Source organism: Rhodamnia argentea, chromosome 7, assembly GCF_020921035.1.
Source record: "Rhodamnia argentea isolate NSW1041297 chromosome 7, ASM2092103v1, whole genome shotgun sequence".
In the NCBI taxonomy this organism is placed as follows: Eukaryota; Viridiplantae; Streptophyta; class Magnoliopsida; order Myrtales; family Myrtaceae; genus Rhodamnia; species Rhodamnia argentea.
In genome coordinates, this window is record NC_063156.1 from 12,819,082 (window position 1) to 12,838,106 (window position 19,025).

Sequence of the window (19,025 nt, forward strand, 5' to 3'; positions counted from 1 at the left end):
GGTTTGTCGGTTACCGTTGCCGAAGGAATGGAATGGTACCTGGTCCTACCGTAAGAGCATGGTTTTGCTAAAACCGAGAATAGTCATTAATAACTGGAACACGTGTGGCGCATTGTGCATGCAATTTATGATGAGTGTTCTAGTTATGTGCCTTGATTGTATGCATTTGATTGCATGTTATATATGAATTTTTTAATGTGTGGACCAAGGTGGGGTAAGCTTGCATGTGCTTGGTGGTGGACTGTTGATTTTGGATATGATTATGTGATAGGTAAACCGTTTGCAAGGATCGCACGCTATTAGTTTACCATCGTTATTGTATTACATGCTTAGGATGTCTTAAGCGAGTCAATATCCTACTCAGACTTAGGCGTTTACTCACTAAGATTTTATATCTCACCCCGTTGTTGTTAAATATTTTTCAGGTCTTTAGCTAGAAGCTGGAAGTGTTCGCAAATTCTTTTTGAGTAGCACGGAGTAGTATTAACTCATAATCCTGATTTGGTATTTTTTGAGGGTTGTGGGAAGTGGCTCTAAAGTAGGGCTTGTATATATACGTTCTTCCTAGGATTAACAGTAAATAAATAAAAAGGATTGTCTGGTGTGATTTCCTACTTTTCTATCCCTGTTAATTTTATAATTATTTGGGAGTTACACGTTTCGTATGCGCTTAATAATAAGATAAAATAATGGATCGGTGACGTGTCTAGGACATCGTTCTTTTATGACCTGAGGCGTTTTAGGTAGGGTTATTGCAGGCCTAGGGATCGGGGCGTGACACAGTAAGTCCGTGAGACAGAACTCTCAAGCATCGCTACTGCCGCAGGGCCCCCGTGGGCTTCCCCTAGTGAGGAACCTTCCTTTATCGACCCAATGTTTCATACCTACTTGACCCTCCTGGCTCAGAGCTACAGCTCAATCTTGAACCTTCGACTAGGTCGGAAGACCGTCATCGTGGTAAACTCCTCTGTGGCTCATGAAGTCCTCAATGAACACAATGTCATCTTCGCCAACCGCGGCAGCCGTAGCTGGGACCTACCGGGGGACGCGACGTGGCTTTTAGCCCGTACGGGCCACATTGGAGAACCCCAAGAAAAATTTGCACCCTAAAGATGTTAAGCAACATCACTCTGAACTCGGTTTAGCTGCTCTACAAGAAGACGGTCCGGCAAACTGTGCAGTATTTGTACAACAGGGTTGGGTTGACGTCAGGCACCAAGTGTTTGCGACCGCTTTCAATGTGGTCATAAGCATGATATGGGGTAACACTGTAAAAAAAAAATCGAAGAGATGGCGAGGCTTGAGTCGGAGTTTCAGGAGATCATAACGGAGATGATAGCTTTGGCAGCCAAGCCGAACATCTCGGACTTCTATCCCGGCTTGGCCCGGTTCGACTTGCAAGGCATAGTGAGGAGGACGAACATTTTAGCCAACAGGTTTGATAGTTTTTGCAATATGGTGATTGCCAACAGGTTGCAAATGGACGAAGAAGGTTGGAATCAAAACGTTGGTGATGAAGTCAATTCAACTCAGGACTTTTTGCAATATTTGCTCAGACTAAAGACAGATGGGGACTTGGATGGGGGTGCCCCATTCACCATGACTCAACTCAAAGCCCTACTTCTGGTATGTGCATTTATTGTTTAAAAACTAAATCTCCTCACATAAATATATGACAAAGAGATGAACATACGTAAATTAAAGACTTTGAAGTATATTAAACAAATCATTCTGTATATCATCATGCGAATGGAATATTATCAATTTTCACTCATCCACGTCATCCAACTCCGCATATTTCGACAAAAGCTCCAAGATAAATTCCATTGAATGTTAGACATAACTCTATCATGAGTGTTTAACTAATAGAGAGCGCGTTACTCTTCAGCCCCAGTTTCAGTAACTAATCAGAACATCACTTGTATATTAACATAGTAAAAACATGGTCCCCAAAGACGTAAATATTTTCCTTGAACATCACTTGTATATTAATGTAGTCCTATATTGAAAAAGTCGTCCCTAATGTTACATCAGTAACACACCATAGTCACAACAAGAGCTTATCCTATACTCCGATTTTATATACCATGATTTGATTATTCTATAATCCAATTCTATATGGTGATGATTGCCCATGGATAGGACATGGTAGTTGGAGGGACTGAGACGAGCTCCAATTCGGTCGAGTTCGCCATGGCCGAGATGATCAAGAACCCCGAAGTGATGTCCAAAGCCCAACGAGAGCTTGAGCAAGTCGTAGGCAAAGACAACATGATGGAAGAATCACACCTGCACGACCTCCCCTACTTAAAAGCAGTCATGAGGGAGACTCTAAGGTTACATCCCGCCCTTCCGCTATTGATGCCTCATTGCCCTAATGAGACCTGCGTCGTCGGGGGATCCTGATCAACACATGGCCATCCATAGGGACCCTAGCTTCTATCTGGGAAAACCAGTTGAACTTTGACCCGGAGAGGTTTGCCGGTGCGGACAACAAGTGGGACCTCAATGGGAGTGCCCTGAATTACAAACCGTTCGGGTCGAGCCACAGGATTTGCCCTGGGACGGTGATGGGAGACAAGGTGGTGCTGTACTCCCTCGCTACGCTTGTGCACTCCTTCGAATGGAAACTGCTGGGCGGTGGTGAGGAGAACCTGGATGTTTCAGAGGAGTTCGGCATAAATCTGAAGAAGAAAGAACCTCTTGTCGTGATTCCTACGCCGAGGTTGTCCAATCCTGCACTCTTTGAGTACAAGATGAGTATTAGAATGATGAGTACTGAATGGATGAGAAGGATGTTTCCAAAGAAAAGAAAGAATATAATGAAGCTTCCGTGTTGTAGAGCACTAGCGAGAGTTGAGCCGCGGTAAATCTGTCTATACTAGTGTGCCCTAACATTGTAAATGTATGAGTGCAATAATCAGCAATAAGTCTGAAAGGTGCGTCGTAAATAATTGTAAGATTGTAAATGTAGCCAATCATACAGTGTGTTCTTTATCTTCTTTTGCGTCGTTACTCTTCATTTATTTCTCCTTTTACTGGAATTATCATTGCTCTCGTAAGTGAGGTAGACATGGTTACTGCTAAGTTTTGAAGCATTTCAAAATCGGCTAATTATTTAACGTTAAGCACGACACTCTTTACAAATCGGGATTAACATTCAGTATTATCTGCAATCATAATGATTTCTCTTACTAATTTTTAAAGTTAAAACTTTTTTTTAATGTTGTCAAGAGAGTTAATAAGTAACTCTTTTAGATTTAAGAAAGTCAAAATTGATGTAATGTAGAGCAATTAATATATTCCATAGCTTATTGGCTTAAACTTTTAAGTGAAGGTAAGTCACACTGAATATGTTAACGGGCTCGAACTTGAGCTCTCTCTTAGTGATTAGACAAAGGCATCCATGCTTCTACTGCACACTTCCTGACATATGCATTGATCACCGAAGACTTCAAATCTGCACCAGCAAGAATAAGGATTGAAGTGCACTACGCAATGTATGTAACCATATAAACATGAATTAACTGAGAGACCATCTCCCCCTGAAAACTCAAACAAGTAAACAAATCAAAATCAACTTGGTTCCTTCAGATTGTAGAGAGCAGAGGCGTCTAATTTTCTCTCGGGAAAACAAGCGGCCGACCATGAACAGCAACATCATCTACCCTCCAACTCTTTACGTGAATTCTCTCCTAGGAAGCATCATACGGAATTACCGACTAAAGTTGTGCCAGATGTTTTGTCGTGCTCATTGTCCGGTTCAAAAACTGCTCCCTTGGAGATAATTCATATGAAGAGTTTTCACACATATTATTTAAGCATCATGTATCTACTAACCCCATTAATGTACTCATTGCCCCATAAAAGGATAGTCAATTGACACAGGAAAATTGTCTAAAAAGTCCTAAACCTATTACATTTTGGTCAACTCAGCTTTAAAACCTTCAATTTTGCCAATTGGCTCATAAACCTTTTTCACATTTTGTTAATTAAGTTCATAGGTCAATTTTAGCCGAAAATCACTAATGTGAATGCCGTCCGCCCTACGTGGCATGACCAACACCGACGTGGACAATTTTTCTAATTTTTTCTTTAAATTTATGAATTTTACTATTTTTAATTTTTTTTATTTTTTCTTTATTTTCTTCCAACCCCTTGCAAAGTGATAGTTGTGTCTAGGACACAGGCAGGTCCATTTGCCTGGCCATCAAGAGGCCCGATGAGGGTGCGACAAGGTAGTATAGGCTCTAGCGAACTAGGAAGTATTAACGATTTCCAAGGGCCTTCGTGTCGTGTTTGACACTCCGACACTCTTCAATATGTGATCAACAAGTGGTCAACACTCTAGACACACCAACCATATGCTAATCTAGCATATCAACAAGCTATTTCTACAAGCATGGGGTCAATTTTAAGTATTTTCAATAAATTAGGGATTAAAATATAAATTTATCAAAAATATATACATTTATGTCATATACCTAGCTAGTAAAAAAAAAAACTAATTGTGAATCCCTAACAAAAGAATAAGAAGAAGAAATTCACCGCTAATATTTTTATATATTTATCATGTATATAGAAAAATATACATTTAATATACAAAGTGTCAGAATTTTCTATTTTTTTTATTTATAGAAATGACGTGTTAGCATGTCGCGTCGTGTCATGCCATGTTATGTGTCACTTGTCACCTATCGATGTCGTTGTCTGTGTCGGTGCTACTTAGCTTGCGAATAGGTAGAGTTAAGATCGAACGCAGTATAGAGTATGCAAAGAGTGCATGCCCGCACAACTTTTGACCAAGAGAGAAAGTTACTTACGAAAATTTGGTCCTCAACGAAGTGAGTATATGAACAATTGAAATGTCGAATAATATATATTGCATATTAATTGAAATGTCGAATAATATATATTGCATATTAACTATTTTTTGCTTTTGGGTTTTCTTTTCGTTATTTGTTTTACAAGAGTTTGGTCTTTTTATGGTAGATTTGTTAACTGTATGTTGTTTTGGATAACTTTTTCGGTACATCAATTACGACCTGTCATTGTAAAAGTATAAATTTATCTTATGAAGATTTATCATAAATTGGTAATACAACATGAAAAATCCACAATGGTTAAATACATGTTAATGGACTTAATGATTCGACGCTATGATTACTAATTGGTGGAATACTAGGCAATCGTTCTTTTTGGTTAGAGATGATATGCATATTTCGAAAGGACCAAGACATGAGAATCGTGAGTAAATGTGCAACAAACCATCCGATTTTCCTAATTGGTGGTTTTGTACTCATTATCTGCAACATCTTGATTTTGTAATTTGAATATCAAACATAAGATTCCAACTATTTCTTGCCTGACTATCAGTAAGAATATATCTTTTACCATAAGAGATCTTTTTTCAAGTGGGAATTTCTTCAAATTCACCACAATCCCGGAGGAAATCATAGTATGAAGTCGAGATAGTGCGTCAAAATTGAAATGGGTACCCCGATGGTAAGCAATCCATCAAGCCCACGTCAAAGGTCTTTCAACTTGTATTGATTCGTGATGGATGAGCACTATCCACAAATTTATTATCGTGTCAATTCATTTCTAAATCTTTTTTTTTTTTGTCAATTCAGTTATAAACATTTTGTTGTGCCAATTTAAGTAACACCGACATCGACACTCGACACGAAACGACACGACACATCACAACACAACACTCCAACACGTTATTCTAAAAAAATATAGAATTTCGAGGGCTTTTTTTCCATAATATGGTAAAAAAATAATTACCAATTTATGTGTATTTTAAAAAAAATTACCAATATAAGGTATGTGCACCTCTAAGGGAGGCGCACAAATGCTAGAGGCGCACTCATCAAAAAAAAAAAATTTGCGGCACATTTTTTTAATTTTTATTTTTTTTCATTTTATATTTATAATAATCGTTTATTTATAACGTTTGTATTTATACAACTTTATAATTAATAGATATATATAAAATAATAGATAAAATTGCTAAAAAAAATAAAAAGCAAAATGCATAAAATAAATTGGTAAGATACATAAAAATGAAATATCCAGATTAAAAGAAAGTACAACAGTAGATAACAATCCACGAAGTGAAGCCACCCTATGCCGACCCACTGCCCGAGAACCCCTTACACCGCAAGCCCATGAGCCCTGTACCACCGCCATGCCCGCGAGTTGCCGCCGTATCGTCGTCGCCAAGTGTTGTTGCCGCCATGTGTCATCCCCAACCATTGTTAGGTTGTGAGTTAAAGACCATCTCTGATTAGGTCGTTAATTGCACTTAGAATTAGTTTAATTAGTGTTAACCATGGGTTAAATTAGTATAATGACGGTTTGGTTTAGTTAACCGTGGTCGGCAACGATGGCAGCGGTGATTACGACACATGGCGGCGACAACACTTGGCGACGACTCGGATGACGACGACAACGACACGATGGCAACTCGGGGGGTGCGACGGTGGAACGGGGCTCGCGGGCTTGAGGCACAAGGGGTCCTGGGGTGATGGGTCGGCGGAGGGCGGCTTCGGTTTCATGGATTGTTATCAACTATTGTACTTTCTTTTAATTTGGATATTTCATCTTTATGTATCTTACCAATTTATTTTATGCATTTTGCTTTTTTTTTAGCAATTTTATCTATTAATTATAAAATTGTATAAATATAAATGTTATAAATAAAGGTTATTATAAATATAAAATTAAAAAACATGTGCCACAAAAAAAAAAAAAATGAAGAGTGCGCCTCTTATAGAGGCATCCAGGGCATGTGCGCCTCTATAAGAGGCGCACATGCCTTATTTTGGTAAATTTATTTAAAATACACGTAATTTGATAATCATATTTTTTACCATATTATAAAAAAAAGCCCGAATTTCGACATGCTAGGATATGTATATTAAATGTATATTTTTATATATACATGATAAACCATATCAGCTGTGAGTTTCTTCTTCTTCTTCTTCTTCTATTCTATCACGATTATTTTTTTTTTGTTGCTAATTGAGTATATTAATTTTGGGGCGACTGGATATATAACTTAAGTATATATTTTTTTGATAAATTTATATTTTGATCCATAATTTATTGAAAATGCTTGAATTTGACTTGTGCATGTCAAAATGGTGTGTCGGGCTACTGGACTCGTATGTCGCCGACATATCTAGAGTCTTGATCAAGGGTCAATCGCATGTCGAGAAGTGTCGGAGTGTCAAAAAGTGTCGGATACAACACGTATACCCCAAGAGAGTGTAAGTGCCTCATAGGTGCCAGTGCATGAAGTTTTTTGAAGATATATTTTATTGAAACTTTATCTCATTCATATATCTTCATAAAAGTCTGATAATAATAAGGTATTGATTTTTCTTTTGGTCGAACAAGGTGTCAGTTTAGATGGGAAGAAAGTTTTATCCTCTCTTATTGATTTCTACTGCATTGTTCTCAAGTAACTCTGCACCGACTAATCTGGATGATTCTGCCTAGTTTACAGAAATAGAATCTATACTCTACAGTTTCCTCTCGATTCTCCTTCGTGTGTAAATCGTGATTCTCTAGTTTACCGCAATATTAGCAATTTGCATACTAATAACGTGATACGCAAGTTGCCGATCATGCTCAACAGTATTTAAAACTAATCAACAATAAAAGCTTCACTTTCCTTTATGTACATCAAAGTTGACTGAACAATCAAATATTAGAGCAGAGACGTCGACTCTGATGAGAGTGCAAGAGATGAGAGCCGGTACCTTGGGAGAGTTAATAGTTCGTGCAGAGAACAGGTGGTATCGGTTTATTAGGTCTTTGGTTAGTGCCGCAATCTAATGCGCAGAATGCGCAATTCATCGACGCGGCAGCCAAAGACCTAGCAAACCGACCCTGCATGTTCTTTTTGCACTAACTGTTAACAGTCCTGAGAGTTCTTTGATTCTCTCAAAAGTCTGCTCCATGAGGTCTGCTTGCACCACTGCAACTCTAGCTAGTTTCTTGAAGGCTAGGTGAACTTGCAACCAAAGAATTCCACAGCAACTCTCTCTCTGGAGTTTATTCTTTAGCCTATCACTGCCTCGTCTGCATCTAGACGTTCGAAATTCTGGCCCGCACGAGTCATCTCTTCAACTTTTGAACACATGAACACTCAGTTAAAAATTAAAGATGAGATTAAATTTGAAACTGTTTTTTACATAATACACAGCTTATGCATATACAAAAAAAAAGGGGGAAAAAATACCAAAAACCTTAAAGTATGTCCATTGTGACACTTTTACCTAGAATTATTTTTGGTGACATCAAAAGCCCAAAATTATCTTCACGGTGATATATTTACCCCAAATTTTTTCTTATGACACAAAAACCTAAACCTCTGCCCATGTGACACATTTACCTTTCGTCAATGTTCCATCAAATGATTTTCTAATCAAAACAACGTCGTTTTTATTTGACTTAAGCCATGTGGGGGCTATGTCAATATCGTTTGCCTTATTTTGTCTATGTAGGTAAATTTTTAATGGTGTCCATTCATAAAATATTTATGGAGGGTAAATGTATCACATGGATACAAGTTTGAGGATTTTGGTATGACAAAGAAACGTTTAAAGTAAATGTGTCGTAGTGCATAGTTTGGATTTTTGGTGACTTTTTCCTACCAAAAAATTTGAGGAAGAGCTTATATATCTTAGAAGAATATAATTTGGAATATGTAAATCAATGTTCGAAAAAGAATTTAGATTTTTATCACATGAGAGCTATTTGTATGGAATTTATTCATGGCACTACCTTGCAGTTTTCTTGATTATTGTCAAACTCTAATCTCGTGCAAAATCTCTAATTATGTGCCGGGAAGATATTGCATGTAGATATATTCAGAGAACCATATATAACGAAAAATTTACATATTTTCGTTAATATCTATCTTTCTCATCCATTCGGCCACTGTTTCACTCCCAAATTTCTTTTATGAACCACAAATTATTTGATGAATGTTTAGCAGTTGGTTTCAATTTCAAGTTAAACGCTTCACCACCATCAGCAAAATCCATGGGAAATAAGTTGTGGACTGAAATTCAAGTAAGTAAATACTCCACATACAGAGTTCTCTTGAACTTTAAGCAAGCTACTTGGTCCCGCTATAGTGAAATTATTTTAATGTTTTTTCTTCTTTCTGTTATTGTCGTCAACAGTTTTTAACATGTATAATATCTGAGGTTGTTCTTCATTGAGCGTAAAAAATACCAAGTACAAACATTTGTTAAATTGGATACGTTACACTTAAAATTAACTGAAATAGACATATGATATAAAGATGTACGTTATTAGCTTATTCACAAATTTGTTTTTATTTTCATTTTAGAGTATGTGGATTTTAGTGTCATGTTCTTTAAATGACATCTTAATTCAATCTCAATAACTATGCTAAAACTCAATATATATATATATATATCTCCTCATCCGTTATTTAACTTACATTTGACATGGAGGGTGTGTTTGTTTCATAGAGAACTCCATGAAAAAGAAAAATGATTTCCCGAAAATCGTTTTTCATGACAAACATTTGTTTCCTTTGTTAGGTGATGTATGACAGAAAATGTTTTTTGATGTTTGGTTCTCAGTTGAAAAATGATTTCAATCTCATAACTTTATCTTAGGTAAAAGAAATTTAAATTGTTAAATTATTTTTAATTTTTAATTGTTTCTTTTTCTTTTATTTTTTTCTTCTACCTTGTTAGTTGCTGGGCAAGGCTCAACCTCGCTCGAGATTGGCGAGGCCGAGCATAACCGGGCGACCTTGAGGCCGAGCCTCACCGAGGCTAGGCAACAAACCGAGGGAAAGAAAAAAAAATTAAAAAAAGAAATAATTATTAAAAAATCAAGAATAGAAATTTCGAAAAGGGTTTTCACCTATTCAGATTGGGGAATTCACTTTCATGATTTTATGCATGAATATTTTCATTGACTGAAAAATATTTTCGGTTGACTTGTCATTTTCGGCGAATCAAATGAGTGGAAATTCGAAAAAACGAATTCCAGAAAAACACTTTCTCTCAAGCAAACGCACTTGTAAGATTAAAAGAAAACCCTCGCAAACTATAAAATCATGAACTTTTCCCTTATTTGACTTATTTTATTTTAAAAAATCGCAACATAAAATTAAGCGGCTTTTGGAAAAACTTAGTTTCACTTTGGTTGTTTGCTAAATAAATTTTCTTTGAAGTATATAAGCTAATTTAAATTAGGGAATAAAGCTAACTGAAATGTAAGCATGCGTCTTTCAAATTAGAGTTTTGTTCTTTATTGTAGTGTATAATATTTAGTGAATGCCAAGTGAATCTTATTCAAGAACTAAATTAAGTTATCCACCAAATTATGATGATCTAATTTGAAACTTATTTGAAGAATAATGCACTTATCACATTATTAACAGAAGCCATATTATCATTTATTAACGTATATTTCTAGTTCTGAGATGCGTTATTTTTATTTGCCATTTCCAATTTTAAAATCAATGAGATAAATCTAAAGAGATAAGTGTTTCGGAAGGATTATAGCAGTTTATTTGAAGATATTTTATCTTTATCTTTATCAATGTTATTGATCGAATACATTAAGAGATGTTTTTTTGTGGTCCGTGTTTAGATTCCAAATTATATTTAATAAGCGATAAAAGTGTAAGGATGGCAAAATACTAAATTAATGATAATTGGTTGAATGTAAAGCTGTGTGGCACATGACGAGCGTAAGAGCAGAACTGACTTTGTCAATGCAGCGGAACGGGTCCTCAACCGAATTAGGTTTTGGCATCCCCATTATTATGGGCGCTGAACACGACCATCAGATCACTGCCACAATCTCACTTTATCTACGCACATCCTCTCTCCAGTACCCTTCCCCTCGCCCATCGCGCATCGCCAAAACCCTAGAAAGCTCCCCCCATGGCATCTCCTCCTCTATCCTCCGACCCGGAAACAGCTATGGTCATGGGCTACCCCGCTCCTCATCCCCCGCCTAGTGGACATCGGCCGGGTAAACACGCACCCGACTTGCCTCAGCATCCCCATGCCGGCAGTTCCAATCCCCAGCCACCATGCAGATGCATGATCTCCGATGGGAAGTCCGTTCTATGGTGTGTTGGTGCTGCTTTGGCCGTTGTTATGGGACTATATGTTTCCATCTTCCTCTTTTCCGTCCTCAATGGGCCCGGAAACCCCGTAATAAAAGTTGCCGCGCTGACTGTGAGCAATCTTACAGTCTCTGCATCCGCACGGCCTAGTTGGAAAGCCTCCCTCTCGGTGAAGAAATCGCTGGGCTTCGGAGCTTATTCTTAGGCCAAGTTGAGTGCTTTCTTTATTACCAGTGGGACGAAAAAAACCCCTTGGGGTTAGAATCCGTGGAGCCCTTCATGCTGCGATCTAACGACATTGCTGTGATCAAGCAGACGATAAGTATGGAGACACTCACGGAGGCCGTCATCGAGGACATGAATCGAGAGCGGAGGGCCGTAGGGACAGTGGCCGTGGGGATGGGCCTGAGGATGCAGGCAAAATACGTCCTCGGCTCATGGTGGACGAGGGACTACGGCCGCATCGAAGCATATTGCGACGACTTAAGGATTGCGTTTCCGGATCCCAAGGGGGAGGGAAACTTAGTTACCCGCGATGCCGGTAGATCGTGTTCCTATAATCGTGTTGACTACGGGGAGACTTTTTAGCCATAATGTTCCCTTTCTTTTCCATTTAGTGATCAATGACTTTTTTCCTTCAACTTTATGTTAAATGGAATTTGATCCTCTATGGAATTGTTACGATGGCGGGAATATACATTGCGTGTAGCATATTGTGCTCTTATTAAACAGAACATTTGTCCGACGCGTGTCAATGGATTAAAGTTTGGAATGTTATCTAAATCGTTACTATTTTAGCCGAGATAAAACTTAATTAATTTATTTTAAGAAAAATACTTTGAATTATTTTACGTCATTCCCATATGTTAAATGACAGAGTTAGAGAAGTAGACAATGGAATGTTTAATTACAATTAGGCACAATGACAATATAAATATACATACAAGGAACAGTGTAAACATAAATACATACACTAAAAGTAAAACCCTAATCTAATATATACAATATGTATAAAACCCCTCTCAAACTCAAGGTGGGTCAACCAACGAGAGCTTACTGCAAAAGCCACAAAGGGAAGAGAAATGATGTGTGATTGGAGCTCATGACGCGTGATGTGACAATCAATGTTGATATGCTTGGTACACTTATGAAAGACCGGATTTGTAGCAATGTGAATAGCACTCTTGTTGTTGCAATGAAGAGGAATGGGAGCATATGAGACAACACCCGGATCAGCAAGAAGATGATAAAGCCAAATAATCTCAACCGTAGTGTCAGCCATAGCATGATATTCGGACTCGGTAGAAGAGCGAGACTCGATAGGCTGTTTCTTGGCACGCCAAGAAATCGGAGAATCACCTAGAAAGACATAAAATCTTGTAATGGACTTGCGGTCAAGAACATCCGCTATCTAGTCAGCATTAGAGTAAGCATGAAGAGTAAGTGAGTAAGTCGATGGAAGAAAAACAGAGCATGTCAGAGTATCACGAAGATATCGTAAAATCTGAAGCACAACAGCATAATGAACTGTACGAAGAGCTGCTACAAACTCACTAACAAGATGATCATCATAGGCGATATTAGGACGAGTGGTTGTAAGATAGACAAGATCGCCAACCAGAGCTTGGTAGCGAGTGACATCGGATAGAGGCTCACCATCATCCGAATGAAGATGTAAATGAAGTTCAATGAGAGTAGCTGCAGTACGAGTATCGGATAACTCAGCACAAGCTAGAATGCTAGCCATGTACTTCTGTTAAGAGAAAAGAATACCACGTCAATTGCGAGCAACTTCAATACCGAGAAAATAGCGCAAAAAATCTAGATCCTTCATAGCAAAATGACGGTGAAGATGTTACTTAGTAAAAGCAATATGAGTAAAGTCATCCCCAGTAATAATCATATCCTCAACATAAAGAGGCGGAATAGTACAACTAGTAAGAGATGTGTGAGTGAACACAGCATGATATTCTTACTTCGAACAAAACCAACCGACTAAACAACACCTACAAAGCGTTCAAACCAAACTTGAGAGCTTGTTTAAGACTATAAAGGGCCCGACGAAGACGGCAAACCCGACCAGGAAAATGAGCACGACTAGGAGGTGACTACATATACAGTTCCTCATGAATGGCCCTATGAAGAAAAGCATTCTTCATATCAAGTTGAAAGAGAGGCCAATCACGAACCGAGGCTATAGCAAGAAGAATGCGGACAGAAGTCATTTTGGCAACGGGAGCAAATGTCTCGTCATAATCAATCACATACTCCCGATCAAAACCATGTGCTATGAGATGCGTTTTATAGCACCCAATACTATCATCAGAGGGAGTCTTGATTTTGTAGATCCAACGACAAAATATCAAGGATTTCCCTCATGGAGGAGGCACAAGATTGCACGTACTTGTGAGCTCAAGAGTAGACAACTCCTCAAACATAACATTACACCACTCGGCATGTTTTACTACCAAATGATAATGTGATAGTTCTTGCAAAGTGTGGACAGTAGCCATAAAAGGACCAAATCATATCCACCACATACTTAGCCGGATGATGGCGATCTCGCGGAAGATTCCGTCGAGGGGACGATGGGCGAGAATCATCAAGAGGCGTCAGAGTGGTAGGTGAAGTAGAGGAAGGAAGAGGCAGAATAGGATAAGGTGGTAACACTAGGTTAGAGGAGAAGATATAATAGTAGGAACAAGAGATGAGCTTGGAGATGAATGAAGAGAAAAATCTATAAAAACAGATGAAGAGGACTGTGAAGAAGTAGAAGTGGTGGACAAGAAAGGTAGGTACTCAAAGAACTAAACGCTACGAAAGATACGAATACGTTGTGAAGAAGGACATAACACATGTAGCCTTTATCTTCCGTGCTATAGCCCAAGAAAGCACACCAAACCGACTTGGCAGAGAGTTTGATACGCTCATGGGGGTAGAAGAAGTATATAACACGTATAGCCAAAAATACAAAGTTGGTGATAAGTGGGTGGTTTCGAGAAAAGACGTTGGTGAGGGGTGGCTTTGGAGAGGATACGAGAAGGGAGTTAATTAACGACATAGATAGCAATAGAAAGTGATTCGGCCCAAAATTTAGTGGGAACAGAATTGGACAACGGGGCAGCATGAGTAATATCCAAAATATGGTAATGTTGTCGCTCAGCAAGATTATTTTGAGCAGGAACACTAGGACAAGACAAATGAAGTAATGCTCTGTGAGAAGTTAAGAAAGAACGAAAAGCTATAGAAAGATACTCTTCACCCGAATCAGAATGAAAAAACTTTATTGGTTTTAGATAATTGAAAAGAGATCATGGCTATAAAATTTTTATAGATAGAGAGAAATTCATCACAAGAATGCATGAAATAAACCCAGGTATAACAAAAATAATCATCAATAAATGCTTCATAATACTTGAAACCACTTTTAGAAAGTTAGAGAGCGGGACCCCAAATATCTGAATGTACTAAATCAAAATAGGTACTGGAAATAGAAGAGCTAACTGGAAAATGAGGTGCAGCCAAAGGACACCTAGTACGAGCACGCATAACAGTGGATGAAACAGGACCAAGTACACCCCGCTAATGCGAAAAAGAAATAAGGTGCCCTTCACACAGTGAAAAATTTAAAGAACAACAGCAAAATGTGTGGTCCGCGACATGGTCATGAACTGGGCGATACTATGAATAACGTAAGCGATGTTAAGATGAGTGACAATGAGATATACAAGACTGCCACCTTGCTTTCAATAAAGAGTAGGACTAGGAAGAAGAGTCACATCTTTGTCCTTAATTTGGCATAGTTTCAATGGGAGTTGTAGTAATCTTGTTAGCAGTAAGTTCCGCTTGAGAAAGAAGATCAAAAGCATATTTAGCATGAGAAAAATAATACCCAAGCCTAAAAAATAAATGAGTTTCCCAAGATCTTTCATTTCAAATTGCTGACTAAGATACTATTCAAGTTTTGTAATGCCGGTATGGTCATCGCCAATGATAACTATGTCATCTACATATAAAAGGAGTAGAACATGCCCATAAGATATTCGTTGAATAAAGAGAGCATTATGATCAAGGCTGGATTTAAATCCAAGGCGTTCCATGGTAGAACCGAACTTAGAGTACCATGCACAAAGAGCCTACTTCAACCCATATAATGCTCGACGTAATCGACATACTTTGTCAAAAGTAGTATATCCAAGAGGAGGTTCCACATATACTTCCTCGGAAAGATTACCATTGAGAAAAGCATTTTTAATGTCCATCCGCAATATAGACCATCTCTTGATAGAGGCGACAACAAGAAGACTTCGAACGGATATAAGATGTGCAACTGGAGCAAATGTCTCATCATAGTCAGTCCTATACTTTGAGTAAATTCTTTTACTAATAATCAAGCTTTGTAGCATTCCACCATTCCACCTGCCTTAATTTTGATCTTAAACACTCATTTAGAGCCTATAGCAAACTTTCCATGTAGCAAATCGATCAAATCCCAATTATGAGATTTATCTAATGCTTGCAACTCATCTACCATTGCTTGCTGCCAAATAGGATTAGTAAGAGCTTCTTTATACGTACGAAGCTCATGAAATAACGCAATAGTCAAATAACAATGAAAATCACAAAGTCGATAGAAGGTTGACTTACGTGGGTGGAACAACAAATAAGAGAAAAAGGCATCACTAAGTATGAAGAATCCACGGGAGGTAGCGACGTGTCGGGAGCTACAGAAGTGGGATTGCTAGATGTACCTGCATCAAGATTAGATGAAAACAATTCTGAAGAGGAAGATGCAAGTGTGTCATATTCGGGAAATAGTTCCACAGATAGATTGGTGAAGAAGTGAACGCTTGGAGGTAACTCAAAATAATAAAGAGATAAGAAAATTTTGTGTTCCCAAAAAGTAACATGATGAGAAACACATAGACGATTAAAGACTAGATCCTAACATCTATAATTAGGAATGTTGCCATATAAGGATTTGTAGGCAGATATGTTACCTATAGTAGGTGATGAAATATGATTGATTGCATATACAGTTTAGTATAACAAGCTTCTCCCCAAAACTATTCTAGATAATAAGCTAATGTTAGCAGAGTACTTACAGTTTATTAAGATATGCCTATGTTTACGCTCTACTAGACCATTTTGTTTTGAAGTTCCTGGACAAGAAAGATGAATGATAGAACTGTTTTGGGAAATAATTCGAAGAAACTCTGTATCTCTATACTCCATGGCATTTTCAGTATGAAAAACCTTGATTTCTTTAGAAAACTGTGTTTTGATCATGGAAACAAAATTACAATAGATATAAGTAAGTTCAAAACAATTTTTCATAAGATAACGAGATCCTCCCATAGTTGAAGTAGGAGATGACCTCGAAATATTAGAGTGAATAAGATCAAATGGAGTATAAGAGACATAGTCACTAATATCAAACAGTAAAGCATGATGTTTTCCCAACTTACAAGATAAGCAATCAAAATTTTATTGTCAACGGAACCTAGATGACCACTAGAAATCAAAGAATCCTATCAGAGAAGAAAGCATGACCCAAATGAGAATGCTTAATTTTAGATTAAACTATGGCAAAACAAGTAATAGAAGAGTTTTTGTTGGAACTCTTAATGATAGCAGCAATGGATTAACGTGCGGGTTGAGGTGGACCTCTATATTGGGATCAATTGTTTACCCATACAGGTTGCTTAGGTTGTCGTGTATAATAGTTGGATGCAAGATGACCAGATCGAGACAATTCATACAATAATGCCTGCGCAAGGAGGATGGACCTAGAGTGGCAAGCACCGTATCTATATGTGAGGGAAAAGAGCATTGCACCTTCAAGGTAGTAAGTCTAGTCTCCTCAAACAGCAACTCTGAGACAATTGCCTCAAGACGAGATAATGGATTTCGATATAGAAGTGAAGCTCGGACAAGCTTAAATCTATCATTAAGTACCATAAAAAATTCCATAACACACATGCGATCGCGATATATAGTAAACTTGCGAGCATTAGAGTTTGCGTCCCATTGTGGTTCAAATAATCATGCATGGAGGATAACAAATCATTGATTAACCGACCTGTCTCCTCATACGGGTGCTGCAAATTCCCTAACAACCGATATTGATGGGCAATATATGAAGTAGACTATCAACCGGCAAGCATATCACATGCTTCCTTTGTTATATTAAGACAACCAAACTGAAGTCCAATAGAGAGAATCGAAGTGTTTCAAAACTATGTAAGAATATGATGATTCTTGTTATCCGAATCCTCCAAGCGTTCATTAAATTTCCCCTCGGTTTCACCGGTTCTCCTAGTTCACGAATATTACAAGTGACATAACGTCAGAACCAATGTCCTCTTGGCAAATTGGATATTCCTTGGGAAAATAAAATATAATTAGATACATTCAAAATGGTTTAGAAGGGAATTGAGACTTCCAATTTATCTATGATATGCAACTAGTATAAATCCAGTAAATCTATATTGAATGTGAAGAAGACCGATACTTACACAGCTAATATGGAGAAAATAAGGCCAAATTATGTTCAGAATGTCGAATGCCTTCGGAACCAGTTTGAAAACACCAAGGATCGATCTAAAATAGGTCGAACCGGTCAGAAAAGTAAGCAAACAGGTGCGGTAAACGTTTAATCGACACTGATCAATGAAAGACAAAGTTTGGTTAACGATGAGTTAGCAAGGTCAACGGATAATGACGTAGCGGATAGCTGGCGCTGAAGTCACTTGTTGACATGTTAATGATGTCACTTGCTCGGCAACAGATCATGTGCAAGGCACGCGAGCTCATCGATCTCGGTCGCTGAAGCTATATGCGGCGTGTGAGTGCGCATGAAGCTTTGGGATGGCAGCAGCATTTAGTAAGTTAGACTTGTATGGTGATGAGGAGGAACTTGATGGTGGTATTTTGTGTCAAAACGGAAAAGCACTTACACACGTCGGGTTCCGGTGAGTCCAAGATAGAGGCGCGTGGAGGCACGTTTGACTATTTCTGGTGTCTATTCATGACGATTATGGTCGGTTGGTGCGGCTGGTGTGGTCTAGCCGATTCCAATAGGTTAGTGGAGTCCTGGATTAAACTCTATAGCCTGGGCCTTTAGGCCCGCAGACAAGGCTCCACAATCGGACTGGGCTTAATCACAAGCCCATCTTCTAGTCGGCTTGTTAGAGGAATTGGGTCGAGCGAGATTGGCCTATTTTGTTCTTTTTTTATATAATTTTCGAGAAAGAAAATTCAAAAAATGTTTAAGAAATCAGAAAAATTTCTAAAATTTCTAGAAAATAAGAAAGAAATAAGGAAAATGGGAAAACACCTTTTATTTCTTTTTTTCTTATTTTCTGGAAATTTTAGAAATTTTTCTAATTAGGCACCTGTTTGGCGATGGCGATTGACTAGTATCCACTTCGGTCTTGATTTCTATATACGCAATCTTGCCTCGGGTTTCATATTTCGAGATTGTAACTAACATTGATTATATTGCATGTTTCCATTCCAGTCAGTAGTTAGCTACTTTAAATACTTGAGTGTTTATTTACCGCACTATAAATTGCTTATTAATCACTTTTCTAGTATTAAGACAGGATTGGGCTAGAATTTGCACGAAAATACATGATCAACTAGTGCTGGTTTGATAATTGCAGTTTTGAATGATGATCAAAATGCATGATCATCTCGTAAAAAATGACCTGGTTAGGTACCCAAAGGCATTGATTAGACAATTAGCGTAAACAAGTCCCATATCTAGATTCTTTGGTTGCGTAGGAATCAAGATAATACTCCTACGATTGGTTTCTAGCCAATCTTAATAGGCTAGTGGCAACTCCTAATTAATTGTTAAGGTTGCTAATCAAAAAAATGA

General features: G+C 38.0%; 1 protein-coding gene across 1 annotated transcript; it reads left to right on the plus strand.

The window, feature by feature from the left end:
• The first annotated feature begins 1,290 nt into the window (after positions 1-1,290).
• LOC115741869 (flavonoid 3'-monooxygenase-like) lies at positions 1,291-2,870 on the plus strand. The gene is made up of 3 exons (XM_030675885.1): positions 1,291-1,626; positions 2,143-2,388; positions 2,457-2,870. The coding sequence occupies exons 1-3, from the start codon at positions 1,291-1,293 to the stop codon at positions 2,868-2,870; spliced, it is 996 nt and encodes a 331-aa protein (XP_030531745.1).
• Positions 2,871-19,025: the final 16,155 nt, after the last annotated feature.